Source organism: Lepisosteus oculatus, chromosome 2 (genome assembly GCF_040954835.1).
Source record: "Lepisosteus oculatus isolate fLepOcu1 chromosome 2, fLepOcu1.hap2, whole genome shotgun sequence".
Lineage (NCBI taxonomy): Eukaryota > Metazoa > Chordata > Actinopteri > Semionotiformes > Lepisosteidae > Lepisosteus > Lepisosteus oculatus.
Window position 1 is genome coordinate 2,350,599 of NC_090697.1, and position 23,520 is coordinate 2,374,118.

At 38.9% G+C, this 23,520-nt stretch overlaps 1 protein-coding gene across 5 annotated transcripts in view; it reads left to right on the forward strand.

The window, feature by feature from the left end:
* The first annotated feature begins 6,656 nt into the window (after window positions 1-6,656).
* rnf217 (ring finger protein 217) overlaps window positions 6,657-23,520 on the forward strand; it is a 34,757-nt gene continuing 17,893 nt past the window's right edge. For 4 of the 5 annotated variants that reach the window (XR_001479916.2, XM_006626447.3, XM_015359933.2 and 1 more), the window contains exon 1: window positions 6,658-7,921. Coding sequence is in view for 4 of the 5 variants with exons in the window: in XM_006626447.3 (XP_006626510.2) it covers window positions 6,992-7,921 (930 nt within the window). In the remaining variant the exon portion in view is untranslated. Of the gene's footprint in view, window positions 7,922-23,520 lie in introns of all 5 variants that reach the window. The other variant, XM_069195799.1, reaches the window with a different exon arrangement.

Sequence of the window (23,520 nt, forward strand, 5' to 3'; positions counted from 1 at the left end):
ACTGGAGTTAACATCGCTAACATTTTTCATATTGCTGCATAGGATATTTAAAAATCACAAGGGGTGAAGACCTCAATTTCACTTCAAATTTAAAAGATGGCACAATACTGTATATATTGTGACACAACCTCCCTTGTCTTCATAATTCAACATTGGTCTGGATTCCTGTGACACAGAAGGAACAAAGTGACAACTCCTGGTCTACTAACAAGCTTTCTTGTACCCTGAGATTCAACAAGATCTTTCTTATAGTAGGTCTTGTAATTTTATAAATAGGAAACATGGAAACACTTAGCATTTTGTCTTCATTAAATAAAATGTATAGGATTACAAATCCAATAGAAATGAATAAAGTGAGATTTAACAATTACTTCATCCCTTCATCCATTTTCTAATTGCTTTATTCAATACAGGGTCAGGGGAAGCCAGAGGCAATCTTGGCAAACAAAGGGTGAAGGATACAGGCTGGTTACACCCCAGACAGGACCCCAGTCCTTCACAGGGCACACAAACACACACACGCACACGCACACTCACAATTACACATACATACACATACTCACACACACAGACACACAGACACGCAGGGCACACACACTCACACACGCTCACACACACACACACGCACATTCACGCACACAAACACACACACACACACTCTCTCACACACACACAAACACCCACGCGTACACACACATAGGGCACACACACAAGCACACTCACACACACAGACACACACAGGGCACACACACTCACACACACGCTCACACACACACACAGGGCACACACACACACTCACACCAGGCTGCTTTCCCAGTAGCCAATTAATAGCACTCCAGGAACTGTACCCAAAGCCCCAACGAGTCAGCAATGTTAACTGCTGTGTCATTGTGCCACCCATCATTACTTCAGTCGTATGGTTTAACTCATTGCACAGTTAATTGTTTGAGCTTCTTTCTACATTTTTGTTTCTTAACAAAGACTGAGGTGTTTCCATTTACACTTTTTCGGAGACCAATATAAGTGTTCCCAGTCTGCCTTGGATAATAAACTGTAATTTATCTTGCTGAACTATTTCTGTGCTTGTGAAAAGAAACTGGACTGAGATGTGTAGCAAAAATCTCGATCCAAGCAGCACAAAGACATAAAAGCCTCAAGAGTCTACTTAGGTTTTCGGAAACAATAAAGTTGAGAAAAGCATTCTGAGTCAGCACGTATAGAGCTGCCCACAGTGGCTTCTTAAAAAGCTAATTTAGCTTGAACTAGTATAAACAGAGTACACCCCAGAGTAAGTATGCTTCTTATTTTTAGATTTCATAGGAATTCTTGGTAGAAATACATATTCAATGTTGTTTAGCAACCAATTATGAATACAGGTGCAATTACTGATTTGAAAAGAGGAAAGAAAAGCACTTTACTGAAGGGCAAATAAATGACATAATCTCTGCAAAAACACTAACATTTTTTATTTGCTTTTATTATTGTTGTTTTGTTTTTAAGTACAACATGCAATACTTGCTTAATGTAGTGTATCAAAATGGATGCTGTGGGTGTCAAAGGATACTGCAGAAATATCCACCTACTGTACTACAAAAGTACTACAAAATGCAAAAGTACTACAAAAATACAGAATATATAATAAATGTGTTGGTACAGCTAATATATCTGAAATATTAGCTAAAGTCCAGACATGAAAAGGCAAATATTTTTTTTGTTTCTGTAAATCCTTGCATAATTCACATTAAAATAAATTTAGATTATTAACAACACATTCTTGATCTCTTTGTTAAAACAACAATTTACATGGCTGTTTCCAGCTGTTTGCATAATTTAACTTTTTAATGTGCTGTGTATCACCACAGCCCACAGTATCACCCATACAGTATATTATTCATACTGCTGATGCAATCAAGCAGACAAGAGCTTTTAAACTTCCTCCTGATGCATGGTCATTCCAAGTCAAGTGCACAAAATTTGGCAACAGACTCATTAGTGTAATAGAAGTGTGGAATATTAACCCAGAAACACTATGTTTCACTTTAAATGTATTTATTCACGTGATTTCGCACACAGATAATGTGTTTGTTCAGTGTTATCACTAAAAAATATGCATCAAATATTTTTGAGTGGACTTGTGATGATTAAATGACTTAACATCCAATGAACACATGTATCACACTTCATCGGGAGTATTTTTGAATACATTTTAGTTCAATATCAGCAGCAAAACATTTTTAAAACTGAACTACAGATGAGTCATATTATTGCACCACACATTTTGTTCTTATTATTAATTATCATAGCATTAGCTTGAATTCAATCTTTTTCTGAAATTTTTTTTAGATAGACTTTGTACATTCCGAGGCGAAAGGAGAAATATCCATTCGCACTATATACAAAAACACTATACTGTAACTGTTACTTTTTAATGGGGAAATGAAGTGAAACGCTGCTAAATACCAATTTTATGACCATTGCTTGCATTACTATAAAAATGCAAATCATTACACATTATACTGGATGTTTCTGTTTAATTTAATTGTCCTTTCTATTTATAATTGTTCTTTAACATAAAAGAAATATTGTAAAGTGCTAGCATGTCTGTATTCTTATTGGAAAAAAATGCCATTTTAAGCAACACAACATATATTCTGCACCCAATTGTATGTTGACCATGTCCGGAATTTCTGTCATTGGACAAGATGTATGGCTCTTTCCAGAGCATTGCAAGATATGCATGTTGCTCTATCCCCCTCTAGTGGTGAGAAAACGAATTTATTGTGGTCATTACTGTTGTAGTTGAAAATAAAAAAATAAAAGACCGAAGATTTAAGCTTTTTAATAAGCAATAGAAGTACAGCTCATGTCTATGTAATGACTAAATTAACAATATTTGGCTGAGTTCTTCTTACTGCCATCTTTATTGGCCATTACCAAAGTGTTTCAAATATTCTGCAGACTAAAATGACCAACCTAAAATAGCATTGACCGCAGCTTTATTGTAAATTTTGAAAAGATGTTCAAAAGGGAGTCAACACCGTATATTCATGTCTTTCTGGACCAAGAGCTTTGTTTTTCCATTAAATGCAGTATTGCTTTACTGCTTGACGTTCACACAGTATGATATCATCAGAGTTTTATTGATCAATATGTCTATCTCATGGTTTGCCAGAGTTGTGGCACATATACTGAAAAGCATTTAAACACAACAATTAAATATTGGTACCAGTAGTATTTGTTGTATTTTAATAAGTACACTCGTCACTGTCAGTACACATTCCTATGACTTGTGGGAGGTAATATATAACATTTAATTGTCCCCTGATAAAGAAGAGAAGAAAAACATTGCACATTATACTATTACAAAAAATAAGAAAAACGTTGTACATCATTCTATTCCACATGTACAGTATAACACATAACAACATGTAACATTTATAACACATCACAAAACTAATAAGCCAGTCCAACATTATCTTCGGTATAATTTACCAAAGAATCAGCATAAACAAGCTTGAGATAAAGTCCTTCTCGTTCTCGTTCTCAGTCCTTCTCAAGTGGAGACGAGAATGTTCTCTTCCTTTAGGTTACCCAAGAGTTCATTACTTAATTCCATGTGTCTTGTAACTACCTTTTTGATTGTCTATTCTTTATATATGGAAAACAAAACATAGACCTTCAGTTATTAGCCTGGTAAAATAATATTGCAATCCTTCAAATAGTGCTTGTGTACTGTTGGAACAATGATAATACATACTGTAATACTAAACAGTAAGCCATTATTATCTACAACCTCAAATTCAGCTACATTTAAATATACACTCAAAACCCGTTAAAACAAATCTTTGATCAAAACAAGACTACTCCCCAGACGATCAATCCATGACTCAGTTTCAACCTAAAACATTTACTTAAATATTATTAGATATTAACATAACAACCATTACCTAAACTTAACTTTCAATTCAATTCTAAAGTATTCGCATTATTCCAACCCTAACCCAAAACACAAAACACGAGCAGTACACCTAACGATCGTACTGACAAACCTAACACAAAATGTAGCCTCTATATGCAGTACATCCTAATCAAAACCTAACGCTAGCTCAGAATTAAGACTAACCTTCTCCATAACCATAGACTATCATTCACTCCAAACTGGACTCTAAAGACTGGCTGTTTATTTCCATTGCAAATACTCTCAGTCAATAATAGTAATAAACTTTATTTTATATAGCGCCTTTAAAGGTGGCTTCTCAAAGCACTTTACAGAATGACAACAACAATAAAAAACAATACACAAGATAAAACACAATTACAATACACAGATAAGACTGTAGATGGTGGTACTAAGAAAGCAGAGGGGTGAAGAATGGAACCAGTTACGTAAAGCCTCTCCAAAAGGAGAGACAAATTCCTAATGCAAGAAATTACATAATCTAAATTACCTACTCTATAGCAAGTACTCAGTCTCATACTTCAGTATCCTCTAGAGGGTAGCTGTTGTTACTTTGTGTTTGTTGGTGTTGAGGATATTTCAGTGTGGAGCTGGGGTTTATTTTCAGCAGTGATGTTCAGTGCAATTGGAATTGACCTAGCCTACAAGTGTAGTATGGAGCTGTGTACTAACCACTAACCATGGGATCAACCCCAGTTAGTACGCTGTTTGTGTCACAGGAAACTTGCTAACATGAGAAAAAAGGTAGAAACAGGCGATCAATTGCTATTCCTCCAGTGAATCATTTTTATACTTTCATGGGACATGGCTGTTAATAACAAAGCTGGGTGCAATTTGTGTCACAGGTGAAATACCTGTGATGACATCACATACAGCAGATTGCTACGATTCATTTTGCCATTGCATTAAATCAAATAACAAAGGCCATATGCACACCCACAACACAAAACTAAAAACAGCATGCAAATAACTATAACCCTTACCATACCTCTTAAACAAAGCTTAAGTAACACAAAACTAGCTTCAACCTGTTGCAACCCATATCATCAAGGTGTTGGAATAAATGTTCTGGGAGCTAGCCTGTTTTGATTGTATTGCTTCAACTTTTGTTGTCACTGGCTGCTTTAGCACAAAAGTGAGTCATGATCCAGATTTACATCATGCGACATCTGGACGCCATAAAAATAAATTCCTATTGAAATGTCTTTTGGTCGTCCAAGTTATAGAAAGAGAGATTTAGCTTGGGGTTGTATTCTTTAATTTAGATCACAAGATTTACAGTATGTCTCTTGTTGGCCTTTGTAGGTTGTAGTGTTTCAGGTTACATTGTTAGCATTCTGGGTTTTCTTGGTTGGTAGTTCGTAGGCTTCTGAGACGCCTTATTTTGTAAAGCACATAACATTTAATGTTGTACAGTATGTTGTGTAACATTTAGTTTTGTGTTGGGAGGCTCTGTGGCCCTGGGCTCAATTTAGGAACGGGGTGTGTACTGTGTGGAGTTTATAGGGTCTCCCCATGTGTGAAGCGTTTGTTGCTGGATGATCTGATCTCCTCCTAAAGTCCATAGACATACTGTTAGGGTAACTGGCTTCTGGGAACATCGGTCCTTGTGTGTCTGTGTCTGTGGGTGTGTCTCTGACTTTGGCTGTGTTGGTGGCTCTGTCTGTGTGTGTTTCTGTGTCTGTGTCTCTGGGTGTGTGTTTGTGTCTGTGTGTGCCCAGTGATGGACTGGCGTCCTGGCCAGGTTGTGCCCTGCCTTGCGCCGGTAACGACGACCCACAACTCTGAACTGGGTGAAGCAGTTAGAAAATGGATGGATAGTTTTGTATTATTGTTATTGTTAATAAAACGTTTGTTTGTCCTAATTAGCCTCTGATTTATTACTATTTTATCAGAGCTGTGCCAGACAGTAATGAACTCAGATGCCTCATATTATACCTATCACCTTGGGATATCTGACATTGGGGACAAAGACGATGGCAGGGAAAGGCTCTGGGTCACCATAACCCTGAGCTGGATTAGAGGTTATTGAAAGCAGGGTGAGGTGAAATCAACCTCCAATGCTCAGCAGCCTCTAGTGGATAGCAGCACCAGACACGAAGGAAGCCTGGTGGGTCAGGTTTTTCCTGTTTATCTGGTTATTAGAACCGCACCTCTGAATAATCAACACTCCTAAACTTACTTTGTTTTTTTTTTATATAACATAGCTCATTAGAAAAGCACTTTACATGTAAACAAGGACAGAAAATGACGTGCAGTAGTTTCCTCCACGCTGTATAAAGGAACTCAGAGGGTGCACAGTGCTCACTGTGATCCTTTTTCATATGCCTAATGTGTCGTCTGGATACTGGTGCCAAAAAAACTAAGATTGACTAACTGAGCAGACACAAACCCCTCACTTTCTCTGGGAACATGCCAAGTCCCTTGTTGCAGCTTGGAGAGAAATCTGCAAGCGGTGATGTTTGAAATCAGCCTTTACTTTTCAGGCCAGAGACTGGCAACAATGCGGGAATAAGCACTTTTTTTAATACAAACGATTAACTATTTCTGCTACAGCACCCACAACAACGCCTCCACTAACAATACTTCAAAACTAAACAATCCCTGCTGTGTCGCGTACAAAGTACCTACCCATGAACCGGTGTTTTTCCAAATGCGCTTATACTACAAATACAGAACCAGCTGGGACAGACCTTCGCAAATGCGAAAGCAGTGTGTAAACTGTGGGATGGCTGTCTCTCAGGGAACTCCTGAGATTGCATAGCGTAAAAAAAACTATTGGGTTTAAAAAAGGGAAAGTGCACGAATTTCAAGGATGATCTGTGTTTGCACATAAAACGAGGCCGTGACAGACGGTTATACAGTAAAACTAAGCGGACTAGCGTTTTTCAAAGGCACAGAATAAAGTCTGAAAAACCTCCCGAGGGTTTATTTTCATTTAACAAGAGACCCGGAAGCAGAAGTTACAGTAGGGCTCTGTTTGATTGCATGCACATCACTGGAGTTAAAAAAAAAAGAAAAACCTGAACGCGAATGGGAAGTTATACCTCAGGAATGGAAGATGAACAAATCTCTGTAAACGTTGCCGACAAAGAAATGCGGGGTTTTCTCACGGGATTGGACCCGGACGTCCTTGGTGATTTATCAGAAGGAGTAATCGACGGAGAGGGAATCCGGGATACAGATTTTGCCAGCCGAGAGAGGAAAGTTATTAAAGCCAGCGATGTTTTGGGCTCGCGTAAGTGCAGGTCAGAAGTAGGGGGCAGTGAGGATAGCAGTGACCGGGACACCAACAGAAAGCCGAGCGCGGTGGACATCCTAAGGCGAAATTTGGGAGTGCCTGTACCCCTGGCTAACATCAACAACAATTCATCAGATGACCAGCGGGATCGTGTCGGATCAGTCGTCGGGGTCGTTTTGCAGCGGGGGACGGACAGCGGGGATCGAGGGAGGAGCCCCGGACGGGAAAATCAAGCCCGACGCGTCGCCGGAGAGGAGCCGGGCAAAGCAGAAGACACGCCGGGGTTTGCGTCGCCCGACCCGGACGAGGTGGGGTTAGCCCGGTCCGAGGGCCACGGTCTGCAGGGGGGGCATGTTTACTGCACGGTGTACTGCGTGGAAAGCGGCGACTGCTGGGGACCCCCGGAGAGCCTGGGGGCGCGGCTCAGCCTAGGTGGGGGGCGGACGACCCCGCCGGTGGAGCCGGGCGTCCCCGCCCAGCTGGAGAGGGACCGGCCCCCGCAGATGGACCCGGAGCCGGACCCGCGTCGCTCCGCCGCGGAGCCCTTCACCGTGTCCGGCGTGATCGACTCCAGGACCTCGGCGGACCCGCACGCCGGGGACCGCGGGCTCTCCGTGGTCCTGACCTGCCGCATCTGTCTGGACGACAAGCACATCGAGCCGCTTTCCTGCTGCAGGCGGGCTGTGTGCGGGGACTGCCTGCAGCGATACCTCAGCTCCCAGGTAATCGGGCTGCTGCGGAGGCGACGAGGGGAGACGTGCGCTGGGGTCCACCGGCTGCCCCGTTCTCCTGTGCGGTATTTCAGCTTTGTGTTATCTGCCCCCAAAGCAGTGATTCATGACTGCAATCTGACTGCGAGCACGTACTGTACGTGTTGAGTGTAGTTCAGATCGACGCCCTGGTGTTACGGTGAAAACAGGCGAGGAGACTTGCCAACATCTTTTCTCTCTCTCTCTCTTTCTACCGGATGAATGTTTCAATTAAATCAGAGAGACAAGCTGGGAAATCATTACTTTGTTAACACACTTGATATTTTGCTTGGTCTTTGGTTATCAGCTTTAAAAAGGGGGCAGAAGTGATGCATCTATTTACTCTTTGTCAAACCCCATACAAATGCTCCAAAGATGAAGGTGTTTACTTGTGCAATAGACAATTTCTTGCGTGCTGCGTATGTTTTACTCTATTCACGGTGGCGAAAACCACACAATTTCGAACAATGCAAATGTCAGTAACAACGAATTGATTTAGATGTCTGGGCTTTAGAACAGACTTAAAATAGTTATTGTAAATGCTGCGCAACACCGCAAGAATCTGGACTTTCCATACAGTACTCTTACAGGACCTTACACAGTGAAATTATCTGAGTGATGAGGTATCGGAGTCAAATCTACTGCCTGTGGTTTGCTTTGTAAACTCCTATGTAGAGTATTTAAGGGTTTGTATTCAACAATAAATAAATTTATGGCAGCCCATCGCTTAAAAGTTAGAAAGTGTTACACATTCTGAGATAGCTGGTATGACATATCAGAAAAAGATGAATCTTTAGAGAGAGAAGCACAGTTGGTTCCAATTAAGCTGTATCGAGCTTCGTTACCTATTTGAAATAATTCGGATAATAACTTTCTACATATAATAACTTTAGATGCTTGGTGCATATTCATATGTTCATACAGTATGTGAGACGTGGTGAAGAGGAGCTAACTTACTGTTTTCTCTACTGTTACTGTTGAGAAAAAAATACTAAAAATACTTTTTTATTTTTTTAAATAAAAAAGATTTAAATTTTTTATCTTCAGTTCAATAAAGCTTTATACAAATGGAATGATGGCAGCTGTGCAGCATCTTACAGATATTTATTAAACCTGAAAAAACAGGTGAACGAGCTGGTAACAGGAGAATGAATGATCCAGTACAGTTATCTGTACTGTACTTCAAAACAGAGGTACAGAAAGTGCAATGTCTGTAAGAAGGAAGTTGAATAAAAGAATGTTTTCCTGGTCAGGTTTAGTATTTAAACTTCTCTCTTTGTTGTGGGAAGTACTGAGTCAGAAGAGTAGGAGGTGGCCTGGTGCAGGTTCGGGTTTTATTGAGCTCAACAAGTTCAGCAACACACTCCGGCTCTGCCCCACTGAACAGTGTGACTCAAAGTTTGTTTCACACTTTGAGTGGTTGTCCCGTTTCATTATCTGTTTGTGAGCATCTCTAACCTTCCAAGAGTTGGTTCCACACTTGGGAGTGTCAGTCATGTGATTACTTCTACTCTTGACACCTTGTAGAAGGAAATTAATTGCTGCAGCTGTTAAAGCAAGTCGGCATTATTTTGTCTTCACGTACCTCTTTGGAAAGGCTAAGTCAACAGATACCAGCAATTACTCTAATACTTTCAACAGTGTGCTTAAGTTCAGTAGTAATATTGTAGTGCTGGAAATGTGCAATATATTATTTATCTATCCCACTTTTTTCTATTAAGAAGAACTAGTTTACACAAAACCATATTTATGCCCCTGTGACTTACTGTTGAGCTCCCTTATGAAAATTAAATATATATATATATCATAGAGGTAATAATTCATATGTGTTACCTTATTTTATCAATGCAATTGAATGAATAAGGACTAGTTTGGAAATTAGTAACTTGTTGAGGGGTGTTGTGGAAGAGAATTGGTATATAGCCCACAGCTGAAGCTCACAGCTGGCAGCCCAATGAGGCTCAGTGGAGTCTCCAGAAAATCACTATATAAGTGTGAGCAATTATTATCAGGACAATGGTTGACATTTTAGAGGTTTTTCTAATATCATAATAGAACACCTTCCGTAGTTATCTCAGTAGTCTAATAGAAACCCAAGAGAACATGTGAAAGTAGATGCCATGATAGGAAAAGTGAAAAAGATGTCTCAAACTGAGGTGCAGAAGAGAAAACGGTTTTACCGTGAAGTGAAGATATGTATACTCAAGTGAAATCTGTTCATGTTAAATGAAAAACATGTATGCAAAATTTACAATGCCAACCTGTTACACTGGAGATCTGTATATCCCTGTGTATGACAGTCACTTAGCACATTAAGGTTGCAGCTGTAGTCCTTGTTGGTTGCTGTTTTGAACAATATCTGGAATATATATCTCAAAGACTACAGCAAACATACAGGAAGTGTTTTACTAGACCTGGATCGATGGAAATATTACCTGTTAATTTCCACCCATTCACTATTGGAGAAGCTCCTCATACATGGATCTAGTTGAACTACTAGTAGAACAAACACTTCACAAAGTACTTAATGTGGGTAAGAAACATCCCTCTCCCAGCCTCCATTCCTCACATAGCTCTTCATCACCTCACTGGCCTCACGACTGCTCCACCTGGTGTGTGTTGGGGGCGGGGGGGCAGGGGTCTTCTTGGGCTGGCTGATGTTCAGACAAGCAGTTCAGTGTCTTCTCTCTCCCAGTACACCACTCAGTGTTATGTGCTGGTCTCAGAGTTATGGAGATCTAGGTACAGAGCCACTGCAGGTGCTAAAGCACAGAATTCATGGTGTGCTGTACTGTGCAATTTGGGCTGTTGAGACTCTTTGGGTGTGTAAGATTTAGTCTGAGCTTTTAAAAAAGGGCTATCATTCCTCATTCCTTTTCAGAAGGAAGCCTTGTTTGCAAGCCAGTAACTATCCAGCAGTATATATTTACAGTATGTGCAGCTAAGATGTTAGACAATGGTGTTTTGCAACATGTAAATGCATATATTTACTGTTCTGTTCAAGCCTTATTTTTATTTAGTGCTATTCATTTACTTTCCATAGACAGACAGGTTTTATGCTGCATTTACTGCTTTGAGATCAGCTGCTTTATGTTAAAAAAAGGAGTCTGCCTTTTCATCACTATCAGAAAACCATCCGTGGTTTTGGTGTAATTCTATCTCATGCAAATTATAATCAAAGTTTCTCCCTTTGTGAAACTAATATTCAGAATATTCAGTAGAACTAGTAAGAGAAAATACACTGTCACTAATTAAATATACAAATGTGTTTCACAAAAGTGAACTGTTAAAAGATTTTTAGAATGTGCATAAATGTTGTACAAAATAATTGTATGTTTGTTTGTACAACAAACATACAAGTAGGCCTACTTCCTAAAGACATAATGCAACATAATTGATATAAAAACAGTTCTGCCGAGTAGACCAACATTTTTAACACTCTAGCTGTAGAGCTGATGTACAGAAGTTTATTAAGTTCTGTGGGTTGCCAGTTTTACTCAGTTATTTAAATTTAGCTAATTTAAATAGATTGTATATCTCTAAGGATAAGTAGGCCTACTGTAACTATCGAGACAGGATCTTATGCTAGATAATTTACAAATGTGGTGATCACATTAGGCCTGAGAAACAACTGTCACTCAGATGGATTTAAGATTCTGTGTCCAGAAACTCACTTTCTCAAAGCGTTCAAGTTTGAAACATTTACCTTGAATGTTTATTTCATAGAATTATTGTGAGCTTTACCAGAGCAGCTGCTAAATCTGCTTGTTAATCCCAATGTTAATTCAAAAATTTACCTCTTTTAACTTTGACCTATTTAACCTTTCATATGTAAGCATTCTGTAGATGCCCTGTCAGTCTTGTCATGATATTTTTTGGGGTTATATTCCTGAAAAACCTCTGGGGTGAGATTAGGAGGAAAACATCAGAGGGTGTGAATTAGTATTACACATCATTTCCTATTAGTCACCTTACTGAATTTATAAAAGCAGTTCTTACTGAACTGGGAAGTCAATCTATTAACAAACTATGCAAAAACAGAACTGAGAATAAACAGAACATACAACATCAATTAGACCTGAGAAGTGAACTGTAGTACCGCAGATACCTATACTGTAGATGTTTGCAGTAAGTAAAGCACAATTAAGGTATATTCTTTATTCAGGGTTCCCCAGGAGCTGGGTAACGAATGTAGAAACAAGCAATTGCAAAGAAAAGGACAATGGAGAAAACAAATAACTTCCCGAAAAAATGCAGAATTACAATAAATCCATAATTCCTATTCTCCTAGAAAAGAGTAATTCACAGCCTAGGAGCATGGAAAGAGAAATTGCTACCTGTTGCCTCGATTAGACAACAATTAAAGTTGATTTAATTAAACTAACTGCATAATTATAATTTTCGGTGTTGATGCAGGGAACCTAGTAACATGCCCTCAGTCTATTCACTGCTCCATAAATACAAAAATATTATAGGATCTGAGGTTTAACGACAGCAACGCAGTTTGTAAACAAAGAGGCAGCCGCTGTCCTGTCGTGTTTGATTTTCCAGTACGTCTCGTCAGCGTTAAGGTGGAAATTCACACCATCCTTGGCGACACCAGAGGAGACCAATGCAGTAACAGACCTGAACACACTCATGGAGACAGATTGCCATCTCTGTAGGAAATAAGTAGTAAACCATCTGAGGGCTGAACTAGAAATGCCAGATACACTGTCCAGCTTAGCAAGAAGAATACTGGGGTTCTCAGCATCAAAACCGGTATAGTATAGAGACCATGATAAGATTAACAGGCTTTGACAAAGGCTGCTTTGGTGCTGTGTGGTAGTAGCACCCGGTTGAAGAGGATTCTTACCAGACTACTGTACTCTGCTTAAATGTAGTTAACTGTTTTTGTAATAGTATTTAAAGACTTAAGGTCCCGACTACAACGTTTGCTTTGATCTTGTATTTGGAGCTTCAAGTGGTAGAAAAAGTGTACATTGCTAGGTATCATTTTTAACCTGACTGATCGTAGGTGGTTTTTGCAGAGTATATCAAAGACCAGAGATTCTGCATATGAAAGTAGAGTCTGTCTCCAAGACATTTTGTACTGGGTATGTGCAGAGATTGTATAACAATGTGTTTTTTTAGCTCTTGTACTCAAGAGTGCCAGTCTTTGTATATTTTATTGCAAGGAGTCTCAAACGTAATTCCTGGAGGCCCTAGTGTCTTCTGGTTTTTAATCAACTTCTTATTTGCATAGTTGGTTTAATTAACTAAATGCATAATTATAATACTTCTAACAAGGCTCTGAGGTACAGTATGGTGTGTAACGGGTAACTGTATTTTTAATTCATTAAATGTTGCGCAATCGGTTGTAAAGGAGCATGAGAGGAAAAAAAGGTGAGGTTGTCTCGCTAAGAGGATAATGAGTTTCATGGTTTAATTGGCTACTCTGGCTGGAATACAATCCAGAAGACTCTTGGCCAAGTTTAGTTTAAATTGACTTTGAGACTCCTGTTTTGTAGGCATGTTCAGCCAGTAGCTAAAAATCATGTTAAGCCAGCAATTGACAATTAACTGACGGTTCAATTAAAATGCAATCAGAGGAACCTGGGCTCCTCAACACCAGAGCTGTTAAGAAATGTTGATAATGGATGTTGTCTGAGAAGCAGTGTGTCTTTTTTACACTACACTAGAGAGCATTTCCTTGTTTAAAGGGAAACTGCAGTACTAATTTCTCAAACTGGTTGTTAAATCTCGGTTACAAAATCAATTAATTGACAGTATCTCACAGTTTTACAAATTCGGAATTAAGCACCTAATCGTGAACTTTGTGAAAGTACTGTATTATTGCCATGTTGTCACAAACCTCTGATCTTGTCACAGGCTGGAGCGAGAGTTTGCAAGAATTGCAATGTGACAGGCACACCAGTAGCAAAGTCATGTGATGGTTCTGCTTCCTTTCAGCAATAAATAGGAAGCTTGTCGAGATCGATCAGGTCAAAGATGGAGCAACGTACTAGCAAGTCCTAGAGAAAAGCCTGATTAAGCCCTAAAATTTGGTCAAAGTCAAAAGTCAAAGCTACTCTGGAGTGACATAAGATTAAGAAAGTGAATGTCTTCCAGTGACCCAGTCAAAGTCCTGATTTGAGTCCTCCTGAGCTTCTGTAAACAGACTTGAACACTTCTGCTCATCAATGATCCCTAAACAAAGTGAGAGAGCTTGAGCAAATCTGCTCAAGAAGAATGGGCAGAGATCACACCAAACCAGTGCGCAAAGCTGCTACAGACCTAGCCAGAAAGACCCATGCCTGCAGTTACAGCTAAATGTGCTTCCATCAGATACAAAATCAAGGGCTGCATGCAGTGGACTGATAAAATGTAAAAACAGAGTGTGTCATTATTTTAAGATTTAAAAAAGCAAAATAGGTTTTGTGTTCCCTTATCATTTTCATCGGTCAGCTCCTGTGATGGCCTGTGTCCTGTCTAGGGTGAACCCTGCCTTGCGCCCATTGCTTGCTGGAATGGGGGGATCCAGTCCCCCATGACAGTGAATTGTATAAAGCGGTTAGAAAATAGATAATTAGTGGATTGCAATGAATGCTCTTTCTCACAAACCGGACTTTGACTCACAGTATTATGTGAAGAATGTACTGCAGGCTTGGAGCTTTCAGATTCATGGTGTAGAATATTTTATAGTAGTTTGGAGTGAATGCCTGCTGTTGAAATTCATTGGCTCGAAATGGCGTGCATTTGCCTCTGTGCCTGATCCGAATCTGTCCTTTGAAAAAGACATCAGTGGAGGTACAGCTCTTCAGTTGATTGTTGTAATCATCAAGCATTGTTGTCCTGGGCTTGATACAATTACTGCAGTGCTTTGTGATGTACAACTTCCACCATATGGACTTCAATCAGAATGCAGTTATTCAGGGAATATCTTATTGTACAGCAGTGTTTGCAACCTGTCCAATAAAGGCACATCCACTGTATAGTAAAGGACCTATATTGTGGGAATCAGCCAGAATTGACAGTTTATGTAAATTATCTTTTTATGGTATATATTTGTTTGTTAGTTTTAGATGTCAAGACAGTTACAGAAAGCACATAACTACATACTCACCTAAGTACGTTTGTCAGCGCATGATTAATTGAATTGAGTGAGTGTGAGTGTGAGTGTTACAGTCTGTGCCTGTGTGTGTGAGTCTATATCTGTGGGTGAGTGTGAGTGAGGTGAGTCTGTGTGTATTGTTGGGAGCTGAAGTTGCTGGAAAAAGAGTTGTCAGAAGTCATGTTGTAGAGAGAGATGGAAATTGTGCTCTAACAGCTGGAGGAACAGGAAAGCAAGGTAGAGGGGAATGGCTGTTTGGCATCGTCACACTTCTGCATCTTAAACCAGCACATACAGCAGGTCTTGTTCATCATGGTTTCAAAACTTGTGATGGTGGATTCGAATAAGCTACAATATCACAATGGAAGACTGTTACTCTGGAAGACTTGTCATAGAAAATGCTGTTGTCTTTCATGAATATTGACACTGTTCCTGAGAAGGTGGAGTCACGCAATGTCAGTCATCAGCATGTTTAGAAATGAAGAGGAAATAAGGAATTTTTGTTGAGTAAATACAAAGAATTCTTAAGCAGCTACAAAACACCCCACCTATTTTGGGGAAACAATGTGACAGCTTGAAAGTAAACCCAACGTTCTGTAGTCAGCTAATAGTAAAAACTGAATGCCATCAGGTCCACCTGTATAAGAGAATAGAAAGTGGGAAATATATTTCAAATAAATAATAACCCCCAATTTCTATTTATTTGAGTTCTATATTCTCTAGCGCTGCTCTGTCAAAAGAGTAATAAATGAGAGGCAAAACAGGACAAAGATTAACAATAACCATAACACAAAACTATGCATCCATCAGTCTTCTAACTTCTAACATCAGTCCTCTGACTTCACCCAGTTCAGAGTCCTGTCCATGCAGGAAGAATCCCAAGTCCAGAATTGAGCTCAGGACCCCAGGGTTGTGAGACAGCACTGTGCCACAATGCCACCCAACACAAAATGTTACATAACATTCTCTCTAGCTCTAGTGAGCTAAATAAAAGAATACGACGCTCTCTTCCTATGACCTGGATGCCCAACGGTCAGTGGGAATCCATCTGTCGATTCTGAAAATGCATCACCAAACCAGTAGACAACACTTACAGCCTGAGAAAGGAAAACAGACTTTCCTACAAGAGAGGACAGCAAGACAGCAGATTGGTTTGTCAATCTGTTACTCTCCCTTCCTTGTGTCCTCTCTCTTTTCTGTTCTTCCTACCTCTCCTATGGCTTCTTATGCTGCTATTAGCACAAAAGACTGATGATTTACCAAGAAGTTAATTAACTAGAGTAAACCAGAAAATCCACCTTAACCTCTGTGTTTACCAGCCTGAAAGCTTAGCTGTAACTTTGTTAAAGGCTTTGTTTTTAAAATGTATGACACATCCGTCAGGTGTATTTTTACTGCTGTCTGTGTACTAAGTATTAAGAGACTTTAGAAAGTGTTGTTTGCGTATGCGAAATGAAATTTAAGAGCCGGGTGCAGAAATTACATTTCAATTAATTTGTTTGAATAAAAAATATGTAAAATACAAAACAAAGCAGTTTCATTTTGACCAAAGCATCTGCCATAATAGTACATTAGATGCCCCACAGTAGAGAATGGGACCCTTGATTTTATTTTCATCAGTAGCTGTTTGGCCTTTACATACAGTAAAGTTCCATCTAGAATTTTAAAGTGACCCCCAGGACTTGCTTACATAAAGATAGTCAATGGAGCTGAGGTCACGATAAGGTAAAGCCCTTGTTGTTATCAGTTAAGCACATTATTAAAGGATTGTAAAATTGCACTCCTGAAATGCAGTGATGCAGAGAGGAGAGAGGATGTTGCTGTGCTTAGTAGATATAGAAAACCTAATTGTGCATTTCAGATTTGTTAATAAAACTCTCAAAGTGGTTGGAAAATTCCAAATAAAACAGGCCGAAGTAACTTATCATGCCTGATAGCTTTGACTTACTGTAGGAGTTCAAATAAAAAAATAATGGTGGGACTAGAGATGACTCTGTGTATTGGTATTAGTGTGTTCTCTTGGCTTTCAAATCACAGCATTTGCTACTTCAAACTGTGGGGTTGGAGCTGTATTTCTGCAGTGGATGGATTCATATGGATGAATTGAAGAATCCTAGTGTGGTCAAACAGTGTTGGTACTAAATATTAATCCTCACCTCTTTATTTGCTCATAGGGGTTTCTGAAAACAATTAAAAATATGTAGAGAAGCATACAGGTATCTATACTGTACTCAGTTCAGCAATTGTCTTATTTTCATTTTTTTCCTTATTGTACTACTTTTATAGCAGCAATTAGTAAGTAAGTAATAAATAGTAATAAAAAGTGCACCCATCAGTTACATCAAAGGTCATCTGGGGAAACTGCCCAATATTGAGGTCTGTGTAGTAAATAAACGTTATAGCAGCTTAACATAATTCTGGGAGCTCAATTTTCAAGTGAAGTAATATAGATTATTTTGCAAGAATTCAGTAAATACTGCGCATGTTGTGACAATGAAAACATTATCAAGAAGACTGAATATGAGTTCTGCAGTATCTCATTACTATGTGTGACAAAGACAAAATCTGAAATATAAATATATATTTATCACACTCTGTTTAATAACAACTAGTGTAAGCACCATTTGGATTGATTTTGAAATAACTATGTAAGCAAACTCAGCCTTTGAAAATGTTATGAATATTCTACTGTAGTATATTAAACCCAATTCTGAATTAATCTGTGATGATTGTATTTCAAACAGATGAAAGCTGTGGAAATACAAGATGAAAGGTGTTTATTTTACATCATGTGGATCATCTGAAAGTAGGAGGCCACCTTTTTAAAAGCTAATTGATAGCACTTTCTTTTCACTTCATGCAGATAGATGCTACCATGGCCATGCATTATTATTAAAGTGCAAATTTAATTTGGCAGTGAACGAGGTAACAGAGTTCGAGGTCTCAGTAGGCTTGTAACTCACATAGGAATTAGACTGTGAGAGTTATGATTACAGACGGTATAATGTAAACTTCTTGGTATATATAATGATCCTTCTTGGTATCTATGGTAGCCAGCAGCCATATCACTCTGCAACTCACAGCTGGCAGCCCATTGAGGCTCAGCAGGTGTGAGCCTGGTCAGTACCTGGATGGGAGACCTCCTGGGAAAAACTAAGGCTGCTGCTGGAAGAGGTGTTAGTGGGGCCAGCAGGGGGTGCTCACCCTGCAGTCCATGTGGGTCCTAATGCCCCAGTATAGTGACGGGGACACTATACTCTAAACAGGCGCCGTCCTTCGGATGAGATGTAAAACCGAGGTCCTGACTGTGCTCATTAAAAATCCCATGGCGTTTCTGGAAGAGTAGGGGTGTAACCCCAGCATCATGGTCAAATTTTCCATTGGCCCTTACCAATCATGGCCTCCTAATAATCCCCCTCTATAAATTGGCTTCATCACTCTTCTCTCCTCCCACTGAGAGCTGATGTGTGGTGAGAGTTATGAATCAGCATCCAGGTGGATGCTGCACTTTGGTGGTGGTGGTGGTGTAAAGCGCTTTGATTGGAGTGTCCAGAAAAGCGCTATATAAGTGTTAGCAATTATTATTATCATCTGCTTGTGAGAGTATGCTTCTGGGCCTAGTAGGTATATTTAGTAATTAGACTAATCATGTCATCATGCAAATATGGATCTAATAATCCAGGAAGGATTGGAGAATCTTTAAATGTATTTCAGGAAATGCACACAGACGACAGCTGCTTTACTTATTATACGGTAGTTTTTGGCATAGCAGATCTGTGTCTGTCTAAGAAAATTTGAAGATTTTAGGTCTGGTTGTTGGCCTTCTGCTGCTTGCTCTTTCAGTTCCTTGGAGGGTGCTTCTGAAGGGAGACAGTGGGAGCTGTCAGTTGCTGTCATTAAGTAAGAATAGCTTATCAATTTAGTTCCTCACTCTGTCAACATCCAGTTGTGTTCATTCTCATTAGTGCAGAATATTCCCAGGCATGCAGTGTTAAAAGGCATGCTGATGCACAGAGTGTATTTTTGCTGTACTGTATGTCAAGAAAGTCCATGCATTGTCTATATGGCGAACTTCATTACACAGAGGAGTGGACTTATGGGGGCACGTCACCATTATCTTGTTATGGTAAACTCAATGCCATCACTGCACAGCATTTACTTGAATTTACTTAGGCAGTTTCTTAGTTTCTTGCCTCCCCCCTAATTTAAAACAGAAGTGAAACAGCTGGGTCTAGTAATCAACATTTCTTTAACTAGTACCAGGTATACAGCTCACAATCATCTTGATGAAGGATTATGTCTTGTTAAATTTTATTTTCATGGCTGGCATAGAACATCATTAAAAGAGCCTCTTTCAACAGAGTTGGCATTTCAATGTCCTGCAAACATTTGCACTTATCTTCACTGTCGTCCCCTGTCATCCACTCAGTGATGAGGCTGGAGTTTTCACTGTGATGCCGCCTCAACACGATTGGTGCAGGGAGCCTCTGGTAAAGCTGAATTATAGGCTTGTTCATCATCATACAGTAACTGAAGGTATTTACTATGGTTACTAACCATCTCAGTTTTGGCATGATAGAAGCTAATCTAAACTGGACTCATAAATAGGACAAGAAAGGATATTCTACCTGCTGTGTTTTATACAGTGCCTTTTTTAATTCCTGGCATATTTATATAATGGTATTATTGCACAACTTCGGGGAAAGGCAAAGTACTTATTAAAAACGAAATGTTGGCTGAGAACAGTTACTTCCCCATCAGCTCCATATATTAAAACAAATGTGCAGAGACTAAACTCAGGGCCAAAAAGAAGCTGGATTACAGTGCTTCCACAGCGTTGCCGAGTACTGTAATATATCAGAGAGATGTGTAGCTGAACACTTGGACTCTAATGATAACCACTGACAGTTGGGGATGAGGTTTCAGCGGGAGCAGAAAGCTAGCTAGGTGGGTGTTTAGTTGGACAGTGATAGACACATACAGTAGATAGGTGTGCTGAAAATGAACTTCAAATCCAAAATATTCTGCCCTGCATTGTCTTATTTATTCAAGACCTAGAATACTTACTTAAAAAATTAAATGATACTCTGTAACAATCAAATGTGATAACTGTTGTCCATATTTAACTTTCACAGGCTAAAATTATACCTATTTTTGTAATCATTTTGGGAATGGACAGGAACAAAAAGGACTGAAACCTTAAAGGCGACAAAATAAAGTCAAGAGCAATACGCTGGTAAAAATAATCTCAAACAACAACCATATAGCAAAGATAAATTGTCCATACTTCTTTCCCCTTAGCGAAATACTGTCATTTTTGTTCTGGTAAAGAGCCTTGCAATTGTGTTTTGTATAAACTGTAGTGATAATAGGGCTTGGCTTAAAGACAGCTCTAGTAGTTCAATCTAGAGAAAATAAAGGCATTTACTGCTTTCTTAGCATTGGATAAAGAGATGAAAGATCTAATTTTGGTAATATTTCTTACAGTAAATTATAAAAACCTACTTTATAATATTCTAACACGCTTCAAAGATTAAAGTTATTTAAAAATAGCACTCAGAGTTTTCACAGTTTATTGGAAAGGTTTGCCCTTGGAAGGGGAGTCAGAATGCTTAAGGCTGCAAATAAAAGTCTAAAAGCTAAATGTAGCAGATTATCCTTTAGTCAGATTTGCCTGCCTACTATTTTAATCTCAGGTTATGAATTTATTTCCCTGTGTATTAATTTAGTTTCTGGTTTCAGTCATATATCTGTCTCTAATTCCAAACAAGGCACTGTTCCAACACAGCATGTGCACTCCATGAGTACAATGAGGACATTTTTTTTTGGTTTAATTTTTTTCCTTTCTCTCCAAGTTATACCTTTTCTTTTAAAAGTTTATCTAAGGTTATATTAAAAGTTGTCCTTGTTTGTTGTCTGCCTGGGAGGTTGTGGACAGTTAACCAGTTAGAATTCAAACTAATTTGGCATCTGCCTGGGGAGCCTGTAGACTTCAGCAGCTGCCCACAATATATCTAAGCAGTGCTTATTTGATTAGAAAAGAAAAAACACTTTTTCCAATTACATTTTATAGCTTTCAGTCCTTCCTTGAAGGACAGTTCACTCTGCAGTGTGATGTCTGACACACTGGTGGAACTGTTTGCAAATAATGAGCTACCTATCAACAACACCTGTTTTGCATCTCTCGGAGTAGCAGCGTTAGTTAGCTAGACTTGGAAAAGCTGTTTTGTTCTTGCACAATAGAAATCTACAAACAACAAATATTCTCAACAATGATTAATGATTTTTAGGAGAGTAAGTAAGCTGTATCACTGAAGAGTAAGTACATGAAAGTAATTTGAAAAGTTTATTCTCTCAGTAACTGAAGTTACTTAATAATGCAGCAGCACGAAATTTATCTGTCTTAAATCCAGCAGTACCAGTTATTTGTCGTGTTTTCTGTTTTCTTTGATGCCAGGAATCCCTTGATGCAGTGTGGAGAAAAAGATGGATTATTGATGGAAATGCTGAGACTTAATTTTGAGGTTCAAGATGCTGGCTTTTAAATTCCAGGGTATTGGCATCAGCCCTCTGATCCTCTCCATCCTTGTGCTGGCAATTAAACGGCAATTAAGCGCTTTGGCCTGGATCCTGTGTAGGAGTTTTGTTTGCATTTACACACTTGCATGAATAGTAGCTGTCACTGTTGAACCAGTTTGTCTATGACTAGGATGGGCTAGACAACAGAAACCTCTTGCCTGTAAATCTCTTTCCAGTATTTAGAGCAAGCCTGCTTGATGCTCTGTGACAGTTGAACTTTTGATTAATGTTCTGTCATTTCTATCTGGTGATAAAAACATGCAATTCCTCTATTTTCTTCCAACATGATTTGAGATGGGCTTGCTGACCGGTTCATCTAGAATTAATATCTTCTAGAAAATTGTTGTCTGTTAATTGTTAATATCTTATGGAAAATGTTAATTAGTTACTGAACTGTTGTTTCTGCATCTATGTGTCACCCAAGAATGAACCTACAGTTAGTTTTGCTGTATACTGCCATGTTGTACCTTAAACTAGATGGACAGTTTGCTGGGGGTAAATAGGATCAGTAAGAGATGTTGGCAGTATAAATCACGAGGGTAATTCTGTATGGAATTAATTGTTAAATTTTAGTTTAATCTTCTAAGAGTAGACTTGACGAGGGAAGGTTCATGTTCTAAGCATTCATTACGGAATGCTTTCCATACACAACATCATTGTTCTTCCAAAACTTCAGTTCTCAAACATTCAGTTGATGCCAAGAAATTTATTTTATTTCTTAGCGTGTGGAAAACTAATACTGTTCTGTAGTAGGGTGTGCAACCTGTTAATTCAACAGGTTAAGCAGTTTCTAATTTCTCTGCCTGACCTGCTGTCTACTGGGGCTGCTGGCATACAATGGCTCCAGCCTTTTTTACAATGCGTGTAAAGTGCTTAGGGATTCTTGAGGATGACAACACTTTATGAATTGAAATAATAGTAATAATAAAAAAACTTTAGCGAAATATTATTTAGTAAATACTATTTGATTTCTATTATTACCCAGCTGACATATAGTAGATACGTATAGACACTGTACCAAATGGAACCATGCAAACAGTAATCATTTACTTGATGATATCCGTATTAATAATTATAATATAATATTAACAACAACAATTATATTAATTTGCCTTATTCACTACACCCAAGTGTGCTGAAAGCCCTTCCTCCAGAGAATAATACGATTCTTGCAAATCTCATCACTGTATAGCAGTTTCACAGTTTTCAAGCCATTACATCTGTTGGCATATTCAAGGGACCGACCGAGCAGTGCATTTCCAGCTCGTGGTCTTTTATGTTTTCTGACAGCCATATAAAGAATCTCTGGGAGAGGAGCGGCTGTGTCATTATCCTGGAGACTCGTTAGTGCCACCATTGTGGGAAAGAGCTCTGCACAGGGGATTAGCTTCTAATTGTGTGTCATGTCCTGTTAAGAACTACCATACAGTGCGGGTTTATGACACCTTGCTTTACTGGGTTAAAGGGACTCGATCAGCTGATGAATGCAATTATACCAAATGACACTGAAATTAAATTTCTCCCATCACTTGCTCTCATTTGAGGGGATAAAGCATTCTCCTTTTGGAAACCTGATCCTATTATAAAATGTCTTAGCCTGTTTCTTTATTTTTTTTTAATGCCAGTATGTGATCAAAAAACCCATTAGCAAAACCCGTCATGACTAACTTATTGTAGAATACAGCTTTTAAGAAGCAAACAGAAATAAGAAGAGTGCAGAATTTTTCCACACAGTGATTACAATTTTATTGCCCAAACCTGATTGGGCTAATTGAGGTCTCTGTATTCAATTAAATGTTAAAACATTGCAGAGGATTATTGACTCTTCTTGTTTAGTAAATTTCTCATTAGTATGATGTATGGGCGACCAGCTCCTGACTGGAAGGTCCTGGGTTCAGTT